Here is a 19,008-nt window from a genome sequence, read left to right as displayed (position 1 = left end):
AACCAGAATTGTTACATTCCCGATGATTCCTAATCCCTAGAAATAATACCATATTAATGACATTTTGTGTCACCTGCTTTTGATAATGAATCCATAATTTTATATTTGGAGTATTTGCATTGGCCTAAAGGTGCCTGTAATAAGGAGGATAATCAATATTTAATAATGCTAAATATTTTTTTCCTGGCCATGGTCACTTTTGGCTTGCTCACAGGGGTTTTATAAGGCACTATTTTTTGTAAAGCTGCTTTGGACTGATTTGCATTGTGGAAAGTTCGATATGAATAAATTTGAATAGGATTGAATAGATGCCTTCAGGCCTCTGTTCTCCCATCTGTCAAGGTGGGAAGAGTCGTGAGCAATGCATTCTCTCTAAAACGGCTTATATCTGTTTTATCACCACTTTAATTGTCCTCTGAATGATTCTTGTCGCTCCACCGTTCCACCTTTTTGGACAGTTTTACAGCATAATATCGTGAAGCAATGGAAGTGTGTAGAAGCTATTGACCACTTTGGGTACAATTAAATCTTGTCAGATTGAAAAATTGGCTCCGAAATCTCAAGACCTGGTTTGTATCGAGGAAATCCGGTGAGACTCTGGACCTGCCTGCAGCAACCACAAAATAAGTATCAGTGTGTGTAAGTCACCAAGGCAACAGGATTATTACCCTATTCAGCCATCTGTGAGCATTACCCCTGCAGACATACTGTTGAGTCTTAGTGCAGGCATTCTCAAAATAAACTGGCACGGTTATTTTAAATGAAAAATAAAATTAAAATAAATGGCAGTAACCCAAATTGGACCTGATTCCTTTATAATAAAAAAAAATCACATTTCAGATGTCTGTAGAATATCTACTGTAGCTTCTCTTGCCGTTCCCATTTTGTTAATCCATCATCGGGTTTCCGTGCCAGCTTTAACAATTAGTGATTGGAATCATGAAGAATACAATTATTCTGGTTTCATAGGCCCCGCCTTTCGCCCAATGTTAGCTGGGATAGGCTCCAGCCCCCCGCGACCCTGTACACAGGATAAGCGGTTGACGATGGATGGATGGATGGATGGTTTCATAGGCTTGCGATTCCATTAAAAATACTTTTAGTACTTTTAAGAAACAACAATTGGTCCTAATTATTTACTAAATACTACTGTGTTAACATATTTATGTTTTTTGTTAATGGAATGCTCTGGGTTCAATACAAGTTAAGCTCAAATTGTGGCATAGTGTCTATTACCATAAGAAATCTTTTCGACTTTTCCCTTCTCCCAAGTGATTGTTCACCCAAAAGTGAAAATTCTCGCATCATTTACTCACACTCATGCCATCCCAGATGCGTTTGACTTTCTTTCTTCTGCTGAATACAAACAAATATTTTTAGAAGAATATCTCAGCTCTGTTGGTCCATTCAATGCAAGTGAATAGTGACCAAAACTTTGAAGGTCCAAAAAGCATTTAAAGGCAGCATAAAACTAATCAAAACTCCAGTGGTTAAATCTATGTCTTCTCAAGCACTATGATAGGTGTGGGTGAGAAACAGATCAATATTTACGTTCTTATTTTGCTATAAATCTCCACTTTCACTTTCACATTCTTCTTTTGTTTTTGGCATTCACATTCTTTGTGCTTATCATCACCTACTAGGAAGGGAGGAAAATTTATAGTAAAAAAAAAGGCACTTAAATATTGATCTGTTTCTTACCCACACCTATCATATCATTTCTGAAGACGTTGATTTAACCACTGGAGTCATAGGGATTACTTTTATGCTGCCTTTATGTGCTTTTTTTGGACCTTCAAAGTTCTGGCCACCATTTACTTGCATTATATGGATCTACAGAATCTTCGTTCAGTAGAAGAAATAAAGTTATACACATCTGGGATGGCATGAAGGTGAGTAAATTATGAGAGGATTTAAATTTTTGGGTGAACTATCCCTTTAATTAAAAAAAAGTGAAAATCACAGTTAAAGTAAGGCACTTACAATGGAAGTGAATGGGGCCAGACCATAATCATTAAAATAGTTTCAAAAGTAAAGATATAAAACATTTTACGTGTTCACCTGATTCTAGAGGAGATCAAATTGCTTACTAACATTATCTGTGTGAAGTTATACCCAATATTACAATGGTGTTGTCATGACGATGTAACACCAGAAAAAAACATAAACACTGTAACTTTTAGAGTGATAAATCCCTGAGTTTATCGCAATCAAACCGTGTTAACACGTATATTTGCCTCTTGTGCCTAGACTTTTGAAAAAGTGTGTATTTTTATTGTTTATGGACAGTGGTGGTGGCGTAGTGGGCTAAAGCACTGAACTGTTAAGCAGAAGGTTGCTGGTTCGATCCCCACAGCCACCACCATTGTGTCCTTGAGCAAGACACTTAACTCCAGGTTGCTCCGGGGGGATTGTCCCTGTAATAAGGGCTCTGTAAGTCCCTTAAAAGCGTCTGCCAAATGCATAAATGTAATGTAATGTAATGGACTGGCCCCATTGACTTCCATTGTAAGTGCCTCACTGAAACCAAGATTTTGGCTTTTTTTTATTTATTTATTTTTTATTTTTAAGTAAACGAATGATAAGTTGAAATTATTTTGTGACCAGCCAGACACAGCAACACTGACTCAACCAATGGCATGAGTTTGGGGCAGGACTTGTGCATAGTAGTTAAAGAAACCTAATATAAAGTGGGACCTGGACCCATTTGATATTAGGCTTCTTTAACTACTATGTACTTCAGCATTATTATGTACATTCATATTGTTGCATTGTAGTTACATTTAAAGTACCTGCTTTTAATTACATCTATAGTTACAATGTAAATCTTTCCCCTAATTCTAACCCAACCCCAACCCTTACCCTAAAGCACCCTAAACCCTACACTTACCCATACTTCAACCTCAGTAGCAGCAAATGTGAATATTGCTGAGCAATATGTTGTTACACAATAAGTGCATTGAATTTAAATGTTAGTACATGCCTTAGTTGTTAAAGACACCCAATATAGGACCGCAACATGTATTTTTGCAATTCCGTTTGGTGACACATGTGGCGCAGAAAGCAGCTTTAACATTATCGGAACTGCACATCATGATAATAATTCAGTTCCAACATTTTTTACAAAAATTGAACCAGTTCTGAGTTCGAACCAGTTCTCAAATCCCAACCCAGTTACACTTCGCCATTGGCCTTACCGTGTAGGAAAAGTGTGCTTATGTGCAGTATACACTGCAGACAAGAAATCGCAATGCATTGGAAATTAGCATCAGTCTTCTAGAAAGGCTTAGCACTGAGCGCTCATGCATTCAACTCGTAGACATTACATCCCCGAGGTGCACCTAACCAAAGTCATTACATTTCAAATTACTGACATGATGTTTGAAAGGCCTTTTTCTTTAGCTTTCACTGGAATAATCGATCATTTTTTGACATCTCCATTAAACCTCTAAATGCACTTACTGTGTATTTCAACCACAGCGTGTGCATGGTATCGTTGCGGTTGTTCCAGGATGTACAGTATGTCATTTGAGTTCTCTTACTGTCTTCGCAGCTCTTGTGTGAGGAGTGGGCGAGTTACAGCATATTCTACAAGTACCAGCCCATTGGACTGATCAGGTATTATACAGACGATGAGTGGACCACCAGACACAGAGACAAGAGTTTGCCCTGGAATTATCATTTAGCCAGAGGAGAGATTTAAGAAATGCCTTATTGATATGTATTATTCAGGAGGCAGTTTGTAAAGGAAGGAGATGTATTGTTCCTGAGAGACTCCATAGTCTTTAAAGGGATGGGTCACCCAAAAGGCGTTTACTCACCCTCATGACTACTCACCCAACCTGAATGACTTTCTTTTTTCCTTGAAACACTAAAGAAGATATTAGGCAGAATGACAGCCTTGGTCACCATTCGCATTCATTGTGTGGGGGAAAAAAGATGGAATTAAATAAAAGGTTGAATGATACTGCCTAAAGGCAAAGATATTCTTCCAGAGAAGATCTTCATGGTTCAGAGGGTAAAAAGTAGTTCAAAATAGCCGATCAACATGATACTGTTTGCCAACATTTAGACACCTGTCTCACCGCTGTGGGAGGCGTTTGAGGATGCTTAGCAAGACCTTAACTAACGTGACATTAAAATGTGTTATCAATGACTTCATGCCTCATTATAGGAGTAGAATTCACATGAGATCAGTAAAAGAATGTTTTAACCACACGATGATGATTTAAATGCAGTCAAAAATGTTTAATTTGACTTCTTTACATTCTGAATTCAATACGCTATTATACTAATATGCCATAATATGCGCTGATTACACTCTGTTATTGTATTTTATGATGACACTGATACTACTGCAAAGATGAGTATATAAAAATGTGCAGAATACAGACAAAAGAAGGATGATAGGCATGTCTTCCTTTGGGCAGATGTGTGAATCAGAGGTGGGGGACTCGAGTTGCAAATTTAAGGACTTGTGACTTGCTTGACTAAATGAAGAAAATGACTTGACTTTGACTTGAATGTTTATTATTATTATTATTATTATTTTCAATAACTTCTTATAACATTAATGAAATGTGCTTAATAAATATTGCGACATCAATTAATTCATATGCAAAAATGTAAGCCCGCCAGCACCACTGATCTGCATCTGCGCAGTTAATGCTGTGCTCACAACATGCCAATGATTGGCAGATGATTGTCGAGTTACCAAAATAATAACCTTTAGATATAAGGATTTCGAAATGGACTGTGTGACTTACAGCCACCACAACCTCGAATTTCATCAGACATTTCAAAAAACGCCTTTTCTAAACCTTCTCAACAGTCAACAATATACCGTAACCATTTGTTGGCAATATAAAAACATAACATGCAGATTTGCAGTCACAACACTTTATTTAAAAAGTAGTATAAAATATACAGAATGGCTCGTGACGAAATCCAAGCCCTCTCATAGTGATAATGACTTCTGAAGACTTTAAATAAAGCCCTCGAATGCAATACCTTTATGACTATTTTATATAAATGTCTCTCAGTAAAGGGAACTGACTGTCTTCAGAAAAGTTTCGATGGCATTTTCTTTTCATCTTACCTCCGTATAATGCCTAATAAAGTATTGTTTATAAGCGCAGGGATGCTTTGTGTTCAGGCGTTAAAAGGGTAACAGCTATATTTCTGCTGCATAAGCGCCACCTACAGTCAGAGAGTGAATTTGCATTTTCATTCAGCCCGTCTGCCGTTTTTGTTAATCAATGTGAAAATCTGACTGCATTTTTACACATTTACACAGCATTTTACACGCAGTGTACATTTTAACTGGTTAATTCTAATAATCTAAACAATTAGGATTATAAGGTATCTAGAAGTATTCACAGTATTTTTAAGTGCCCACGATAAAAATACTGTGCGTGTTCATTAACACAATTTACTAATATACATACAGTATCTCACAAAAGTGTGTACACCCCTCACATTTTTGTAAATATTTGATTATATCTTTTCATGTGACAACACTGAAGAAATGACACTTTGCTACAATGTAAAGTAGTGCGTGTACAGCTTGTATAACAGTGTAAATTTGCTGTCCCCTCAAAATAACTCAACACGCAGCCATTAATGTCTAAACCGCTGGCAACAAAAGTGAGTACACCCCTAAGTGAAAATGTCCAAATTGGGCCCAATTAGCCATTTTCCCTCCCCGGTGTCATGTGACTCCTTAGTGTTACAAGGTCTCAGGTGTGCATGGGGAGCAGGTGTGTTAAATTTTGTGTTATCGCTCTCAAACTCCCTCATACTGGTCACTGGAAGTTTAACAAGGTACCTCGTCGCAAAGAACTCTCTGAGGATCTATAAAATAATTGTTGCTCTACATAAAGATGGCCTAGGCTATAAGAAGATTGCCAAGACCCTGACACTGAGCTGCAGCACGGTGGCCAAGACCATACAGCGGTTTAATAGGACAGGTTCCACTCAGAACAGGCCTCGCCATGGTCGACCAAAGAAGTTGAGTGCACGTGCTCAGCGTCATATCCAGAGGTTGTCTTTGGGAAATAGATGTATGAGTGCTGCCAGCATTGTTGCAGAGGTTGAAGGGGTGGGGGGTCAGCCTGTCAGTGCTCAGACCATACGTCGCACACTGCATCAAATTGGTCTGCATGGCTGTCGTCCCAGAAGGAAGCCTCTTCTAAAGATGATGCACAAGAAAGCCCGCAAACAGTTTGCTGAAGACAAGCAGACTAAGGACATGGATTACTGGAACCATGTCCTGTGGTCTGATGAGACCAAGATAAACTTATTTGGTTCAGATGGTGTCAAGCATGTGTAGCGGAAACCAGGTGAGGAGTACAAAGACAAGTGTGTCTTGCCTACAGTCAAGTATGGTGGTGGGAGTGTCATGGTCTGGGGCTGCATGAGTGCTGCCGGCACTGGGGAGCTACAGTTCATTGAGGGAACCATGAATGCCAACATGTACGGTGACATACTGAAGCAGAGCATGATCCCCTCCCTTCAGAGACTGGGCCGCAGGGCAGTATTCCAGCATGATAACGACCCCAAACACACCTCCAAGATGACCACTGCCTTGCTAAAGAAGCTGAGGGTGAAGGTGATGGACTGGCCAAGCATGTCTCCAGATCTAAACCCTATTGAGCATCTGTGGGGCATCCTCAAACGGGACGTGGAGGAACACAAGATCCACCAGCTCCGTAATGTCATCATGGAGGAGTGGAAGAGGACTCCATTGGCAACCTGTGAAGCTCTGGTGAACTCCATGCCCAAGAGGGTTAAAGCATTGCTGGAAAATAATGGTGGCCACACAAAATATTGACACTTTGGGCCCAATTTGGACATTTTCACTTAGGGGTGTATTCACTTTTGTTGCCAGAAGTTTAGACATTAATGGCTTTGTGTTATTTTGAGGGGACAGCAAATTTACACTGTTATACAAGCTGTACACTCACTACTTTACAATGTAGCAAAGTGTCATTTCTTCAGTGTTGTCACATGAAAAGATATAATCAAATATTTACAAAAAATGTGAGGGGTGTACACACTTTTGTGAGATTTTTTTGTGACTTGCTTGAGGTGAGTCACTGACTCGACTTGACTTGCTTGAGGTGAGTCACTGACCCGACTCGACTTGCTTGATTTGTCTGCACTGGACTTGAGACTTGACTCGAGACTTTATGATTGAGACTTGCTTGTGACTTGCTCCCACCTCTGGTGTGAATGTGCTGCAGCTGGCACATGAGTAAAGCAGCATATTAGAGTGAATGGGGCACTTGAGAGTATTTGAGTAGATTTGATTCCTTTTGTAGACTAATTAAACGAAGCACAAAAAAATGTCTCTAAGTGAACGATCCTACAGATGTAGGCTAATTTGCACCAGCTCGCTAATAACTGCACGGCATTGTGTTCATGTTGACTGAACAACTTAAACAGTATGAGATGTCGACTTCAAGGTAGGTGGAGCTTCAGGTCACACCTAACGATGACGTGGACCAATGGCAATAAGAAGTGTTTAGCAACTGGTAGGAATATTTCCTAAAAGTTCACCCAAGCGAAACGAATGCAAAAATTTTTTAATAATTTTTGTTCTAAATGACGTCATATTCATTTGTACTTCGATTTAATATGAAGTATATATCAGGGCCTTGTTTGCATTCCACAGAAGAAAGTAAGTCATATGGGTTTGGATCAACATGAGGGTGATGGTGATATTAATTCTGGTATCGTTGACTACAGAGGATTAATTCTTCAGCAATATCTGTACACTGGGTTGTGATTAATTCAGAATTTGAATTTGAAGGGAAAATAATATGTTTATTCCAAATATATTATTTGAATTATAGATAAAGTTTACAAACAAACGGTATTTCCGGGTTCTTTTGGCACCCCAGAAAATAACTTCTTTCAATGGGTGCTGAAAATGCCCAAAAAGTCAAGAGTTGATACAGCCCATTTCCAAAAGATTATTTAAGATTTTGGCTTCTTTAAATTTCCATCAGTACCGGTGGATCAGGACAACCTGAAGATTTGACAACATTTATGATATTTATGAACTCCGATCGAAAAGGGCTGTTTCGTGCTGCGACAGATATGAGGTCAAATATGATCTTTCGATGATCTTATACCACCATGGAAGATCTAAAGGGATGATCGGGACCCCATCTCCATACTGTTTGTTAAAGCATATGCAAAAGTAATGTAATACTTCTAAAATGATTTGCATTTATTCTGAATACAGTACCGGTAAGTAACTTGTTCACTTGAACCTGTTTATCAAGTAATATGATGATGTTGAAGTCAATATTATTTACTGTATGTGGACCAATAATTTAAGCAGTAAAGATGCACATTGTATGTCTGATAGTAGTTTTAATCATTATATGCCACATTTCTCAAGCGTTAGAAGTGTTAAACATGTGAGGATGTGTTTTCATAAACCTGTTATTTGTTTCAATAGGCCTGTATGATTAAGTTAAAACTGGTTTTGCAGGTAATTCAGAAAGAACCAACATTTTTTCCCACTGTAAACCATAGATATCCCTTTTATAATAATGTTTTTTTTTTTTTTTTGTGTGGCAGGGCGGAGGGCGGGGCCGGGTCGTGATTCCGCACACCCAGCCCCTAATTAGGCTGATGAAGTCCAAGAGGGATAATGGCAGTATGACAGAGAGAGAGAGAGTTATGGACAGCTGTCCAACACCTGTTTGTGTGATTTTCATTTTGGTTATTAAACTATTATTTATATTATCAAGCCGGTTCTCGCCTCCTCTCTTCCATTGAACTGCGTTACACTCTCGAGTGGGGATTCCAAAGGAAATCCTCACTGATCAAGGCACAACATTCATGTCACGTGCACTTCGCGAACTATAGGAATTATTAGGCATTAAGTTGATTCGTACCAACGTTTATCACCCGCAAACCGACGGGTTGGTCGAACGTTTTAATAAGACCTTAAAAACATGATTCTTAAGTTCGTACACAAAGATGCTAAAAACTGGCATAATGGCTTGAACCCCTGCAGTACGAGAGGTCCCGCAAGCCTCCACCGGGTTTTCGCCATTTAAGCAACTGTATGGGCACCGGCAAGCGGCATGCTTGACGTCATAAGGGAAGCTTGGGAGGAAGGTAAAAATTAGTAAAAAACTAATTCAATGCGTTCTTGACCTTAGAGCAAAACTCCACACTTTGGGGCAGGTTTAAAGCAGTTCAATGGAAAGGAGGCGGCGAGAACCGCCTTGAAAATATAAATAATAGTTTAATAACCAAAAAGACGAACACACACAGGTGTCGGACAGCTGTCCGTATCTCTCTGTCGCACTGCCATCTCTGGTCGGCCTTATCCCTCTCGGGCTCATCAGCCTAATTAGGGGTTGGGTGAGCGGAATCACGACCTGGCCCGCCCTCCACCTTGCCACATTGTTTTTTTTCTCCCCTTTTCTCCACAATTTGGAATGCCCAATTCCTAAGTCCTTGTGGTGGCGTAGTGACTCGCCTCAATCCGGGTGGCTGAGGATGATTCTCATTTGCCTCCGCGTCTGAGACGTCAATCCACACATCTTATCTCATGGCTTGTTGAGCGCGTTACCACGGAGACGTAGTGTGTGTGGAGGCTTCACGCTGTTCTCCGCGGCATCCATGCACAACTCACCATTCACCCCACAGAGAGAGAGAGAACAACATTATTGTGACCACGAGGGGGTTACTCCATGCGCCTCTACCCTCCCTAGCAACCGGGCAAATTTGGTTGTTTAGGAAACCTGGCTGGAGTCACTCAGCACACCCTGGATTCGATCTCACAACTCTAGGGGTGGTAGTCAGCATCTTTACTCACTGAGCTACCCAGGCCTCCTAATAACTTTTTTTTATTAACATAAACAAACATTATTAATTTATATAATGCTTAAAATATTATTAAAACTGCAGCACTGCTCATAAACACAATTGAAGGGGTCATGACACACAGGATCACATTCTCCATGATCTTTTGACACATAAGAGGTCGTTGTACTATAAAAACATGCAGTATGTTTCAGAACTCAAAACTTCCTTCTCACTATAAAAAGAGCATTTGTTAAGGCCAAGCTGCCAAAACGATTCGTTCTCCATTTCCTCCACATTATGATGTCACACTGTTGTATACGTTTGCATGTGACCGCCTCCAAAACAACATATCAACACTTTAATCACTTTCGTAGCTTGCCCATTAGTGGTTAGCAGTGAGATGGCAAGAACAGAGAGCAGGTCAGTCAAGAGCAGAGAGTCAATCAGAACAGTGGGCGTATATGTCAAGTCTTAAAGGAGAAGCAGCACCAAAACCAAGCATTTCTGACAGTGGGTCAGAATGAGTGTGAAAAATAATAAATATATATTACAAATATATACCAAATGTTTACTAATAGTATAAGTGAATATAAATGTACATCATAAAATAATTGTAAAAATGGCATGTCGTGACCCCTTTAAAAACTGCTGCCCTGAAAAACCTGTAAATCTGTGTGTGACGTCATTAATTTTATGTATTCCATGTACAGTAATTGCATCTCTGGAAATCCAAACATTTAATAAAGTCAATCACAACAGAAAATTATTTCTCTCTCTCTCTCTCTCAGGAAGTACTTTGGTGAGAAAGTGGGCTTGTACTTCGCTTGGCTGGGTGTGTACACTCAGATGCTAATCCCTGCAGCAGTCGTGGGCGTCATTGTGTTCTTATATGGCTGTGCCACTGTGGACGACAACATACCCAGGTCAACCTTATGAACTTTATCTACTGGGACTTCTATACATAATGTGCTAAATAGCATTTTATATTCAGCTCTCAACAATTTTAACAGTGTTATGCATATTAGCAGCCTATTATTGAATTTCAATAAACAGGAATATCTTGTGTTGAATAGACCAAGGCTTGTGATGGACACATACAGTATATATCGGTGTCATCGAGTTGAAACACATTCCACAGTCTCACACCCCTTGGAAACAAGTCCTGACAGTGTCTCTTCAGCAATATGTGCTCTTCAGCAATGGCTTTGAACTTTGTGGGAAGATATTTTAGGGAAGAATATGCCAAGTCACTTAAGAAAGTAATTGCTACATAACTTTGAGAGAAAACAAATGCTGTTGCAGCAAGTAGTGACTGGGGAGTTGAGTGTGTTTGAAATGGTGCTACTGAAATGGACTGTAATGTAGCATATAATGAGAGTGACTCAGTGTTCGTTGGCTTTCTCACCACATTATTACTTAATACCACAAATGTCACTGCTGAAGACAATGACTTTTGAGCTGCCTACCTAGACAGAATATTACTGTAGGTGGGCTTCTGACGCAAAGGCTACTCCAAAAGGTTACATAATCATGCTGCCTTGTAAGACACCTAATTTCTGACAAAGTCTAAGGCAGCATTATCTCATAATCTCATAATGCATTGTGATGAGGTGGTTGCAAATAAAGTGCAGAACTGTATGTAAGATCAAATAATGAGTCAATAAATATATGCTAAAAATCACAACTATAATGACTTCTAGTTTGTTAGTTACAATGCAAGTCAGGTTGGACGCATTGCATTGCTGGATACAGTACTCAGTACTCGGTTGTGCACTCACACAATTCAATTCAGGAAATGTAGTAGGTCATTTGAGTATTCCCTGCATAGCCTGCAAAACAAATCACATACTATGCACTATGTACTAAATACTGCAGCAAAAGTAAGAGTTGCATGATAGCATGCTTTTCCAAACATGCCATATAAAGACTTGTATTTCATTCAGTACTTAAAAGCAGTGGTCGGTTTGTAAAAACAAATTCAAGGGGGACTGTGTTGTCAAAGTCTGATGGTATGCAATTCCAAACTTAGCAAATAAGTACAAAATATATCCGTAAAAAATAGTTTAATTACATACTGCTTACTAACGTCAGATTAAGTGTAATATGATAGTGTTCTTTTCCAAACATGGCGTACAAGTACTTGGTAAATGGTAAAACTCATTAAAAATGGACATGCTACATACTAACAAAGTGTGAAATGATAATATGATTTTCCAAATATATCATATTGATACTTGCTTTTAAGTACTGAGTGAAATATAGAGCTGGAGATGCCAGTTCGAGAAAGGGAGAGAGAGAGAGAGAGGGAGAGAGAGACACGGGTGCTGTTTGTGTATGTTTGTTTTATGTTGTTTTAAGTACATTTACAGTAAAGTTATGCTGACTGTTCTGCCAGATCCCGCCTCCTCCTTTCCCATGTTACATTGGAATGTAACGGGTAAAGGATGGGCAAGAAGACAGTGAGACTCAGCGGCAGTCTTGCACCCACACGGCCCGGCCACGCCCTCCCCCTCATCACAGTAACTTTTATAACGTATTATAACGTATATAGAGTAAAATCATTAAAAATAATGACATACTGCATATTAACGTCAAATGATTTTGTCTCTTGTGTGCTTCACATAAGTGTATAAAAATGTGGAATTTAAGCAACGACCCTGTGTAGTGTGTTTCAAATCAGTCACTTATGAGGTTACATGTTCAGTTATAAGGCTTCTTTTAAAGGCAGTTGCCTACTTTAGAGGTGCTTTGCTTTCAGACATGTGAAAAAACACCCAATGTAACCTGACATGTAACCTCATGTCATTAAGAGCTTTCAGGGAAGCACAATTACGGTGTCTAGGAAACATAAACAGATGACACAATTTTGAAATCAGGTTTGTTCTTACGGTGTCTAGGAAACATAAACAGATGACACAATTTTGAAATCAGGTTTGTTCTTTGCATGCTCAGCATGGAGATCTGTGACGAGAGAAATAACATCACCATGTGTCCACTGTGTGACCGAGCCTGCAGTTACTGGAAGCTGGTGACCGCCTGCGGCACGGCGAGGGCCAGCCACCTGTTCGACAACGCCGCCACTGTCTTCTTCGCCATCTTTATGGCACTATGGGGTCAGCAGCTTTTCTGTTTCTATAACCCATATGCTTTGTTGATGCTGTACACCAACTGTTATGTGTAATGTACATATTGAGGGCAGATTTGACAAATGTTGAAGAGATTTGGGCTCTGCTTTAGCTCTCTGTCTCCCTCCTTCTCATTAATTCCCCCTGTAATTATCCAGCACTGATGCTGAGCTTAAAAAGCAGATTATTTGAGTTGAAGCCCTACATTTGCCTGTGGTGGTTTGATTCCCGATAGATACAAGCTTTGAAATGGAAAATAACACCCTACAACAAAGCTACAGTTAAGTCCTGTTTAAAAGAACCAAACATAAACTTCTTATGGACCCGCCAGCGGCTCCACAGGGGGGGCGTTATATCGCAAAATAAGTTTACGCTTAAAACGTTTAAGTCCCCGCCGGATACATTATTCAGGCATATGGGGTATCATTTGAACGCTTTGAATCAATTATGAATAACAAAATAAGGGCTGAAAGCATCCGTGTTGAAAAAAGCGCCACCTAGAGGTAATGTGGTAGAAATATTAATGTGAATATAAACGTCTTGCACATTAAAGGACAAGTCATATATCAAATGAAAGCTCTCATTCTCAGGAATGTGACTGTACCGTTTATTTTGTTGCTCCAATACCAAAATTTGAAAGATTTTCAAAAGAATCACAAATTGAAATATGATTCCTGTTAGACATCATATACAAACATCTTTTTTAATGCGCCGATCAATGCAGCCGTAAGCCCCAAATAGCTAAAAACGTAATATCGGCTTTTACCTTAGGCAGTTTTCTAAAACTGTTTATTTGTCTGTGAGCTTGCTTGGGTGAATAATCCAATTATATCTCAAATATTAAAAAGCATGGAAAAGCATGCTAAACAAATCATCAGTATAATATGTTATCGACTATAAGTGATCAAATGTTTTATATCATTGCAAAGAGGATAATCTCAGATTTCTAACATTGGGTTCACACAACTTCCATGAGCGAGGCGCGAGCATCACGTGAGTGGGACGGACTCGTTGGATGTTCACATTGGCCGCGTCTCTTCCGCGAGAAACAGCGACACCTCTGTGCAGAAAATAAAGTTATCTATGGGGTCCTATGCCAATTTTTTTTAACAAGGTCATAATAAGCTACGGTTAGTGATGCTTCAAGGACAACAGCGGGCAGTCACGTGCACTTCATCTTTATTAGCAGACTTGGTTGTAATTGGTTAATGTTGTGTCTATACTGTACACCTAAATACACAGAATGGCAAAAGGTCTGGCAGTTTATTCATTATTTCCTTTATTAAGTTATTTTATTGAGTTTACTTACATGCAGTCATATAAATTGTAGTGTACGATAGGTTCGGATTGAATAGTTTTGATTTGCTTTTGTGTCTTTTCTATAATCATCTGACTATTTTAGTGTTGTACTGCACCCAGAGCCGCTGAGCTCAACTGAGCCACGCGGACAAAAAAAAATAGGCTCAACGCCAAAACTATCCGTTCACTGCTACGACTGGGATGCTTCTGGGATGCATCACCTCGCAACTCGCACTTGCAGTGGGAATGATGTAATATATTAATACAGGCTCCGAAATGAAAATGCACCGCTCATGCCACGCTCACGGAGGATGTGTGAAACCGGCGTAAGGACGCCTAGACTGCGCTTCTAGTCCACTCAAAGGCTGAGTGGTGCATGAACTGAAAACTAGACTGAATGTCTAATAACCAGCTCATTAGGGAGGGCTAAAATGCATTAGAGCGCCACCTACATTTCAGATATGAATTTTGTGATGGAAGGTAATTGAGGAAAAAATATTTTCGTAGTACTTGCTGCCATCTAGTGGAAAAAAAAGACTTTGTAAAGGGAGATGGAGTAAAGAGAACCTGAATTACATGCTTACAAATGGGTTTAATGGATCAAAAAAGTGAACTGAGTGGAAAAAGAACCCACTTTTTTGTTTTGACTGCACCAGTGAGCTAGCCGTTCAAACTCCCTTCTGTAAGGAAACTCATCGTCATCTTGGATGAGCCCGATGACAGTAGTGTTGTCTGCAAACTTCAGGAGCTTGATATCTGGGTTACATTGAGGCACTTACAATGGAAGTGAATGAGGCCCCTGACTCGATTTTAGTGTGCTAAAATCGCTTCCCTTTTATTTGTATAGCCAATTTTACAGGTTTGTTGCCATGACAATGTAATGTCAACAAACTTCAAAAATGACGATTTAAACATTTCTACAGCTCAAATGAGTTTTAACAGAAGAATTATACATGCATATACATTATATAGTGCATTTATAAAATTATGAGCTTCACATTTCTTGCATTAAACTGGAGTGGTGGTGGTGTAGTGAGCTAAAGCACATAACTGGTAATCAGAAGGTTGCTGGTTCGATCCCCACAGCCACCACCATTGTGTCCTTGAGCAAGGCACTTAACTCCAGGTTGCTCCGGGGGGGATTGTCCCTGTAATAAGTGCACTGTAAGTCCCTTTGGATAAAAGCATCTGCCAAATGCATAAATGTAAATGTAAATGTACACTCACCTAAAGGATTATTAGGAACACCATACTAATACTGTGTTTGACCCACTTTCGCCTTCAGAACTGCTTTAATTCTACGTGGCATTGATTCAACAAGGTGCTGAAAGCATTCTTTAGAAATGTTGGCCCATATTGATAGGATAGCATCTTGCAGTTGATGGAGATTTGTGGGATGCACATCCAGGGCACGAAGCTCCCGTTCCACCACATCCCAAAGATGCTCTATTGGGTTGAGATCTGGTGACTGTGGGGGCCATTTTAGTACAGTGAACTCATTGTCATGTTCAAGAAACCAATTTGAAATGATACGAGCTTTGTGACATGGTGCATTATCCTGCTGGAAGTAGCCATCAGAGGATGGGTACATGGTGGCCATAAAGGGATGGACATGGTCAGAAACAATGCTCAGGTAGGCCGTGGCATTTAAACGATGCCCAATTGGCACTAAGGGGCCTAAAGTGTGCCAAGAAAACATCCCCCACACCATTACACCACCACCACCAGCCTGCACAGTGGTAACAAGGCATGATGGATCCATGTTCTCATTCTGTTTATGCCAAATTCTGACTCTACCATCTGAAAGTCTCAACAGAATTCGAGACTCATCAGACCAGGCAACATTTTTCCAGTCTTCAACTGTCCAATTTTAGTGAGCTCTTGCAAATTGTAGCCTCTTTTTCCTATTTGTAGTGGAGATGAGTGGTACCCGGTGGGGTGTTCTGCTGTTGTAGCCCATCCGCCTCAAGGTTGTGCGTGTTGTGGCTTCACAAATGCTTTGCTGCATACCGCGGTTGTAACGAGTGGTTATTTCAGGCAAAGTTGCTCTTCTATCAGCTTGAATCAGTCGGCCCATTCTCCTCTGACCTCTAGCATCAACAAGGCATTTTCGCCCACAGGACTGCCGCATACTGGATGTTTTTCCCTTTTCACACCATTCTTTGTAAACCCTAGAAATGGTTGTGTGTGAAAATCCCAGTAACTGAGCAGATTGTGAAATACTCAGACCGGCCCGTCTGGCACCAGCAACCATGCCACGCTCAAAATTGCTTAAATCACCTTTCTTTCCCATTCTGACATTCAGTTTGGAGTTCAGGAGATTGTCTTGACCAGGACCACACCCCTAAATGCATTGAAGCAACTGCCATGTGATTGGTTGATTAGATAATTGCATTAATGAGAAATTGAACAGGTGTTCCTAATAATCCTTTAGGTGAGTGTATGTAAACCCTCCAAAAAAATTGGCCCCATTCACTTCAATTGAAAGTGCCTCACTGTAACTTCTATTTTTAATTATTTATTTTTTTTTCTTATTCATTGCTGTGGATAATCTTGTATTTGGTGAAAATGCATTTGGATTAAGACTAGATTTTCACTGTTTATAAACGGGTCACAAATTACCCGAACATAACAGGAGGGTTAAAAATAAAGACATTTTAGAGCCTGATGCATTTGGAGAACCTTTATAAGTTCCATGATTCTTTAGGAAACCATCTACAGTGGGGTTAGTATGTTAGTTAAAAGTTAGCCTGTAAAAATGCATCTATTTTGCATTTTTCTAATTTCATCATTTTTTTTTTCATTACAAATTATATTATCAGCATAATTTTAATGAAAAGTTGATTTGGAAAATTAGCATTTCAGAATGTCTTCTCTTTCGCCAAGTCCCCATTCTGCCTTAACGTTGCACTCAAGCTGGCCTGGACTCCACAAGTTTGTGCAAAACCTGATGATCCATGATGTTATCCAGCGTGGTTTGAAAACATTCCTAAAAGCATTTTTTGTGCTTCAACAGAAGCCAACATGCTAATTTGAACAATGACCTGGAAGCAGTGCAGAATCGTACATATTTTGTATTCAATTATGGCACAATGTTTTACTTCCTGGTTTAAATTAGATTTTGAATCGCTCACATTTTCAATGCAGACTCATACAGCCACCTCAAGAAGAATAGTTCCAGATAAGCAAAGATATCTTTTCTGAGCTTAAGATGCTTCACCAAATAAGAACCATAATTTTCAGAGTGTTTTCTTCATCTGCATTGTTGATCTCATTATTTGAACAAGCCTTTGAGAAACTGCTTATGTCAATTGTATTTATGTTCATTGTTAAACCACCCTGAGCAGGGCTGAACCGATCATTATGTATAAATATTGGTTTGTTGATGAAGTTTTCTGCTCTGATTCACACAGCCACCATGTTCATGGAGCACTGGAAGAGAAGACAGATGAGACTCAATTACGTTTGGGATCTGACCGGCTTCGAAGACGGAGAGGTTAGTCCCACACCCATGTTGATCAAGGAAACTGTCAACAGTAAGACATGGATGCCCATGTTGATAAGATAGTGATGTGGGTGCATGTGTGTTTTGTAGGCGTGCACCATTATTTTATTTGTATTGACTTAATCCTGAGGCTTGAGTGTGTCTTTTGAAGATGTTGCCTTTTTTTTATTATTATTGATTCAGTGGAATTAAATCGAACTGTGTTTTACACTGTTTGTTTGTTTTTTTCCTGTTTTTGTATAGGAGAAGCAAAAGGTTTGGAATTGGTTCATTTCAACAATATTAACCGGATTTATTTCCTTCCTAACCTTACAGTTGCATTTTAGTACTAACAAATTCTTCATATTATCTTTAAATTCGTCTTCAAACATCTGTCACATTCTTGCTTGTGTACAGTACTCCACCAGCACTCCTCTATCTTTTGGTCTGTTTTTGTGGAGGTCCGGGAGGCTGCGTTCACACAGTCAGTGTTTGGGAATGACAACCGTAGTTCCTAACAGGTGTGACTCTTAAATGGTACCGTTCACACAACAACTTACAGGAGGAAATCGAATTACAGTCTGTATAAGGGAATAAGCCCTTTCTCTGTCCCGTGATTGCAGCAACTCTTGCAACCGTAGTGAGGGTGACGAAAGCGACTTCCATAATACCGGAAACTTTTATTACACAACTGAGTCAAGTCGCATCTTCTACACATCATTTGCTTTAAACTGAAACTTTAGTTATTAGCTACAGTACACGCTGTCATGTCATTTGAAACTTGTCCCGTGGAACACTAAAGAGTTATTAACAAAATATCAAGGTTGCTGTTTTCCGTACAGCGAAAATGCATGGTGATCTAGCTATCTTGGTCTATTTTATTTACTTAATATATTTTTGTAATTATATAGCAGAGACCGGGGCTAGTGGTCACATGGGCATAATCACAGTAACTATATTCTTTAAAGTAGGAATGTAACGATTCACTCATCTGACGGTTCAGTACGGTTCACGTACTAAGCCTTAATCAAGAAATGTTTAGATGGAAAAATTTTTTGTTGTTATTACTTTAATGACATGTGCAAAACAGTTCGATAACACTTCTATGAAGCCCATATTTATTTTGCATTGTAAAGGCGTTATACATGCATTATACTGCATTCATAATGTCTCGTAATACACCTTATAATAAGTTATAACTTCTCATAAATAATTATAACTGCAGTTATAAGACATTATAAGTCTTTCCCTATTCGTAGAGTATAT

The 19,008-nt window shown here is 39.4% G+C and overlaps 1 protein-coding gene across 3 annotated transcripts in view; it reads left to right on the top strand.

Annotated features, from left to right (window-relative positions):
* Window positions 1–19,008, top strand: part of LOC127653970 (anoctamin-1-like) — a 78,288-nt gene that overhangs the window by 33,485 nt on the left and 25,795 nt on the right. For all 3 annotated transcript variants that reach the window (XM_052140871.1, XM_052140881.1, XM_052140863.1), the window contains exons 10-13: window positions 3,554–3,618; window positions 10,623–10,757; window positions 12,787–12,947; window positions 17,672–17,754. In XM_052140871.1, coding sequence (XP_051996831.1) covers window positions 3,554–3,618; window positions 10,623–10,757; window positions 12,787–12,947; window positions 17,672–17,754 — 444 coding nt within the window. The remainder of the gene's footprint in view (window positions 1–3,553; window positions 3,619–10,622; window positions 10,758–12,786; window positions 12,948–17,671; window positions 17,755–19,008) is intronic.

The sequence above is a fragment of the Xyrauchen texanus genome, chromosome 2, assembly GCF_025860055.1.
Source record: "Xyrauchen texanus isolate HMW12.3.18 chromosome 2, RBS_HiC_50CHRs, whole genome shotgun sequence".
Taxonomy (NCBI): domain Eukaryota; kingdom Metazoa; phylum Chordata; class Actinopteri; order Cypriniformes; family Catostomidae; genus Xyrauchen; species Xyrauchen texanus.
This window is presented reverse-complemented; position numbering and strand designations above follow the sequence as displayed.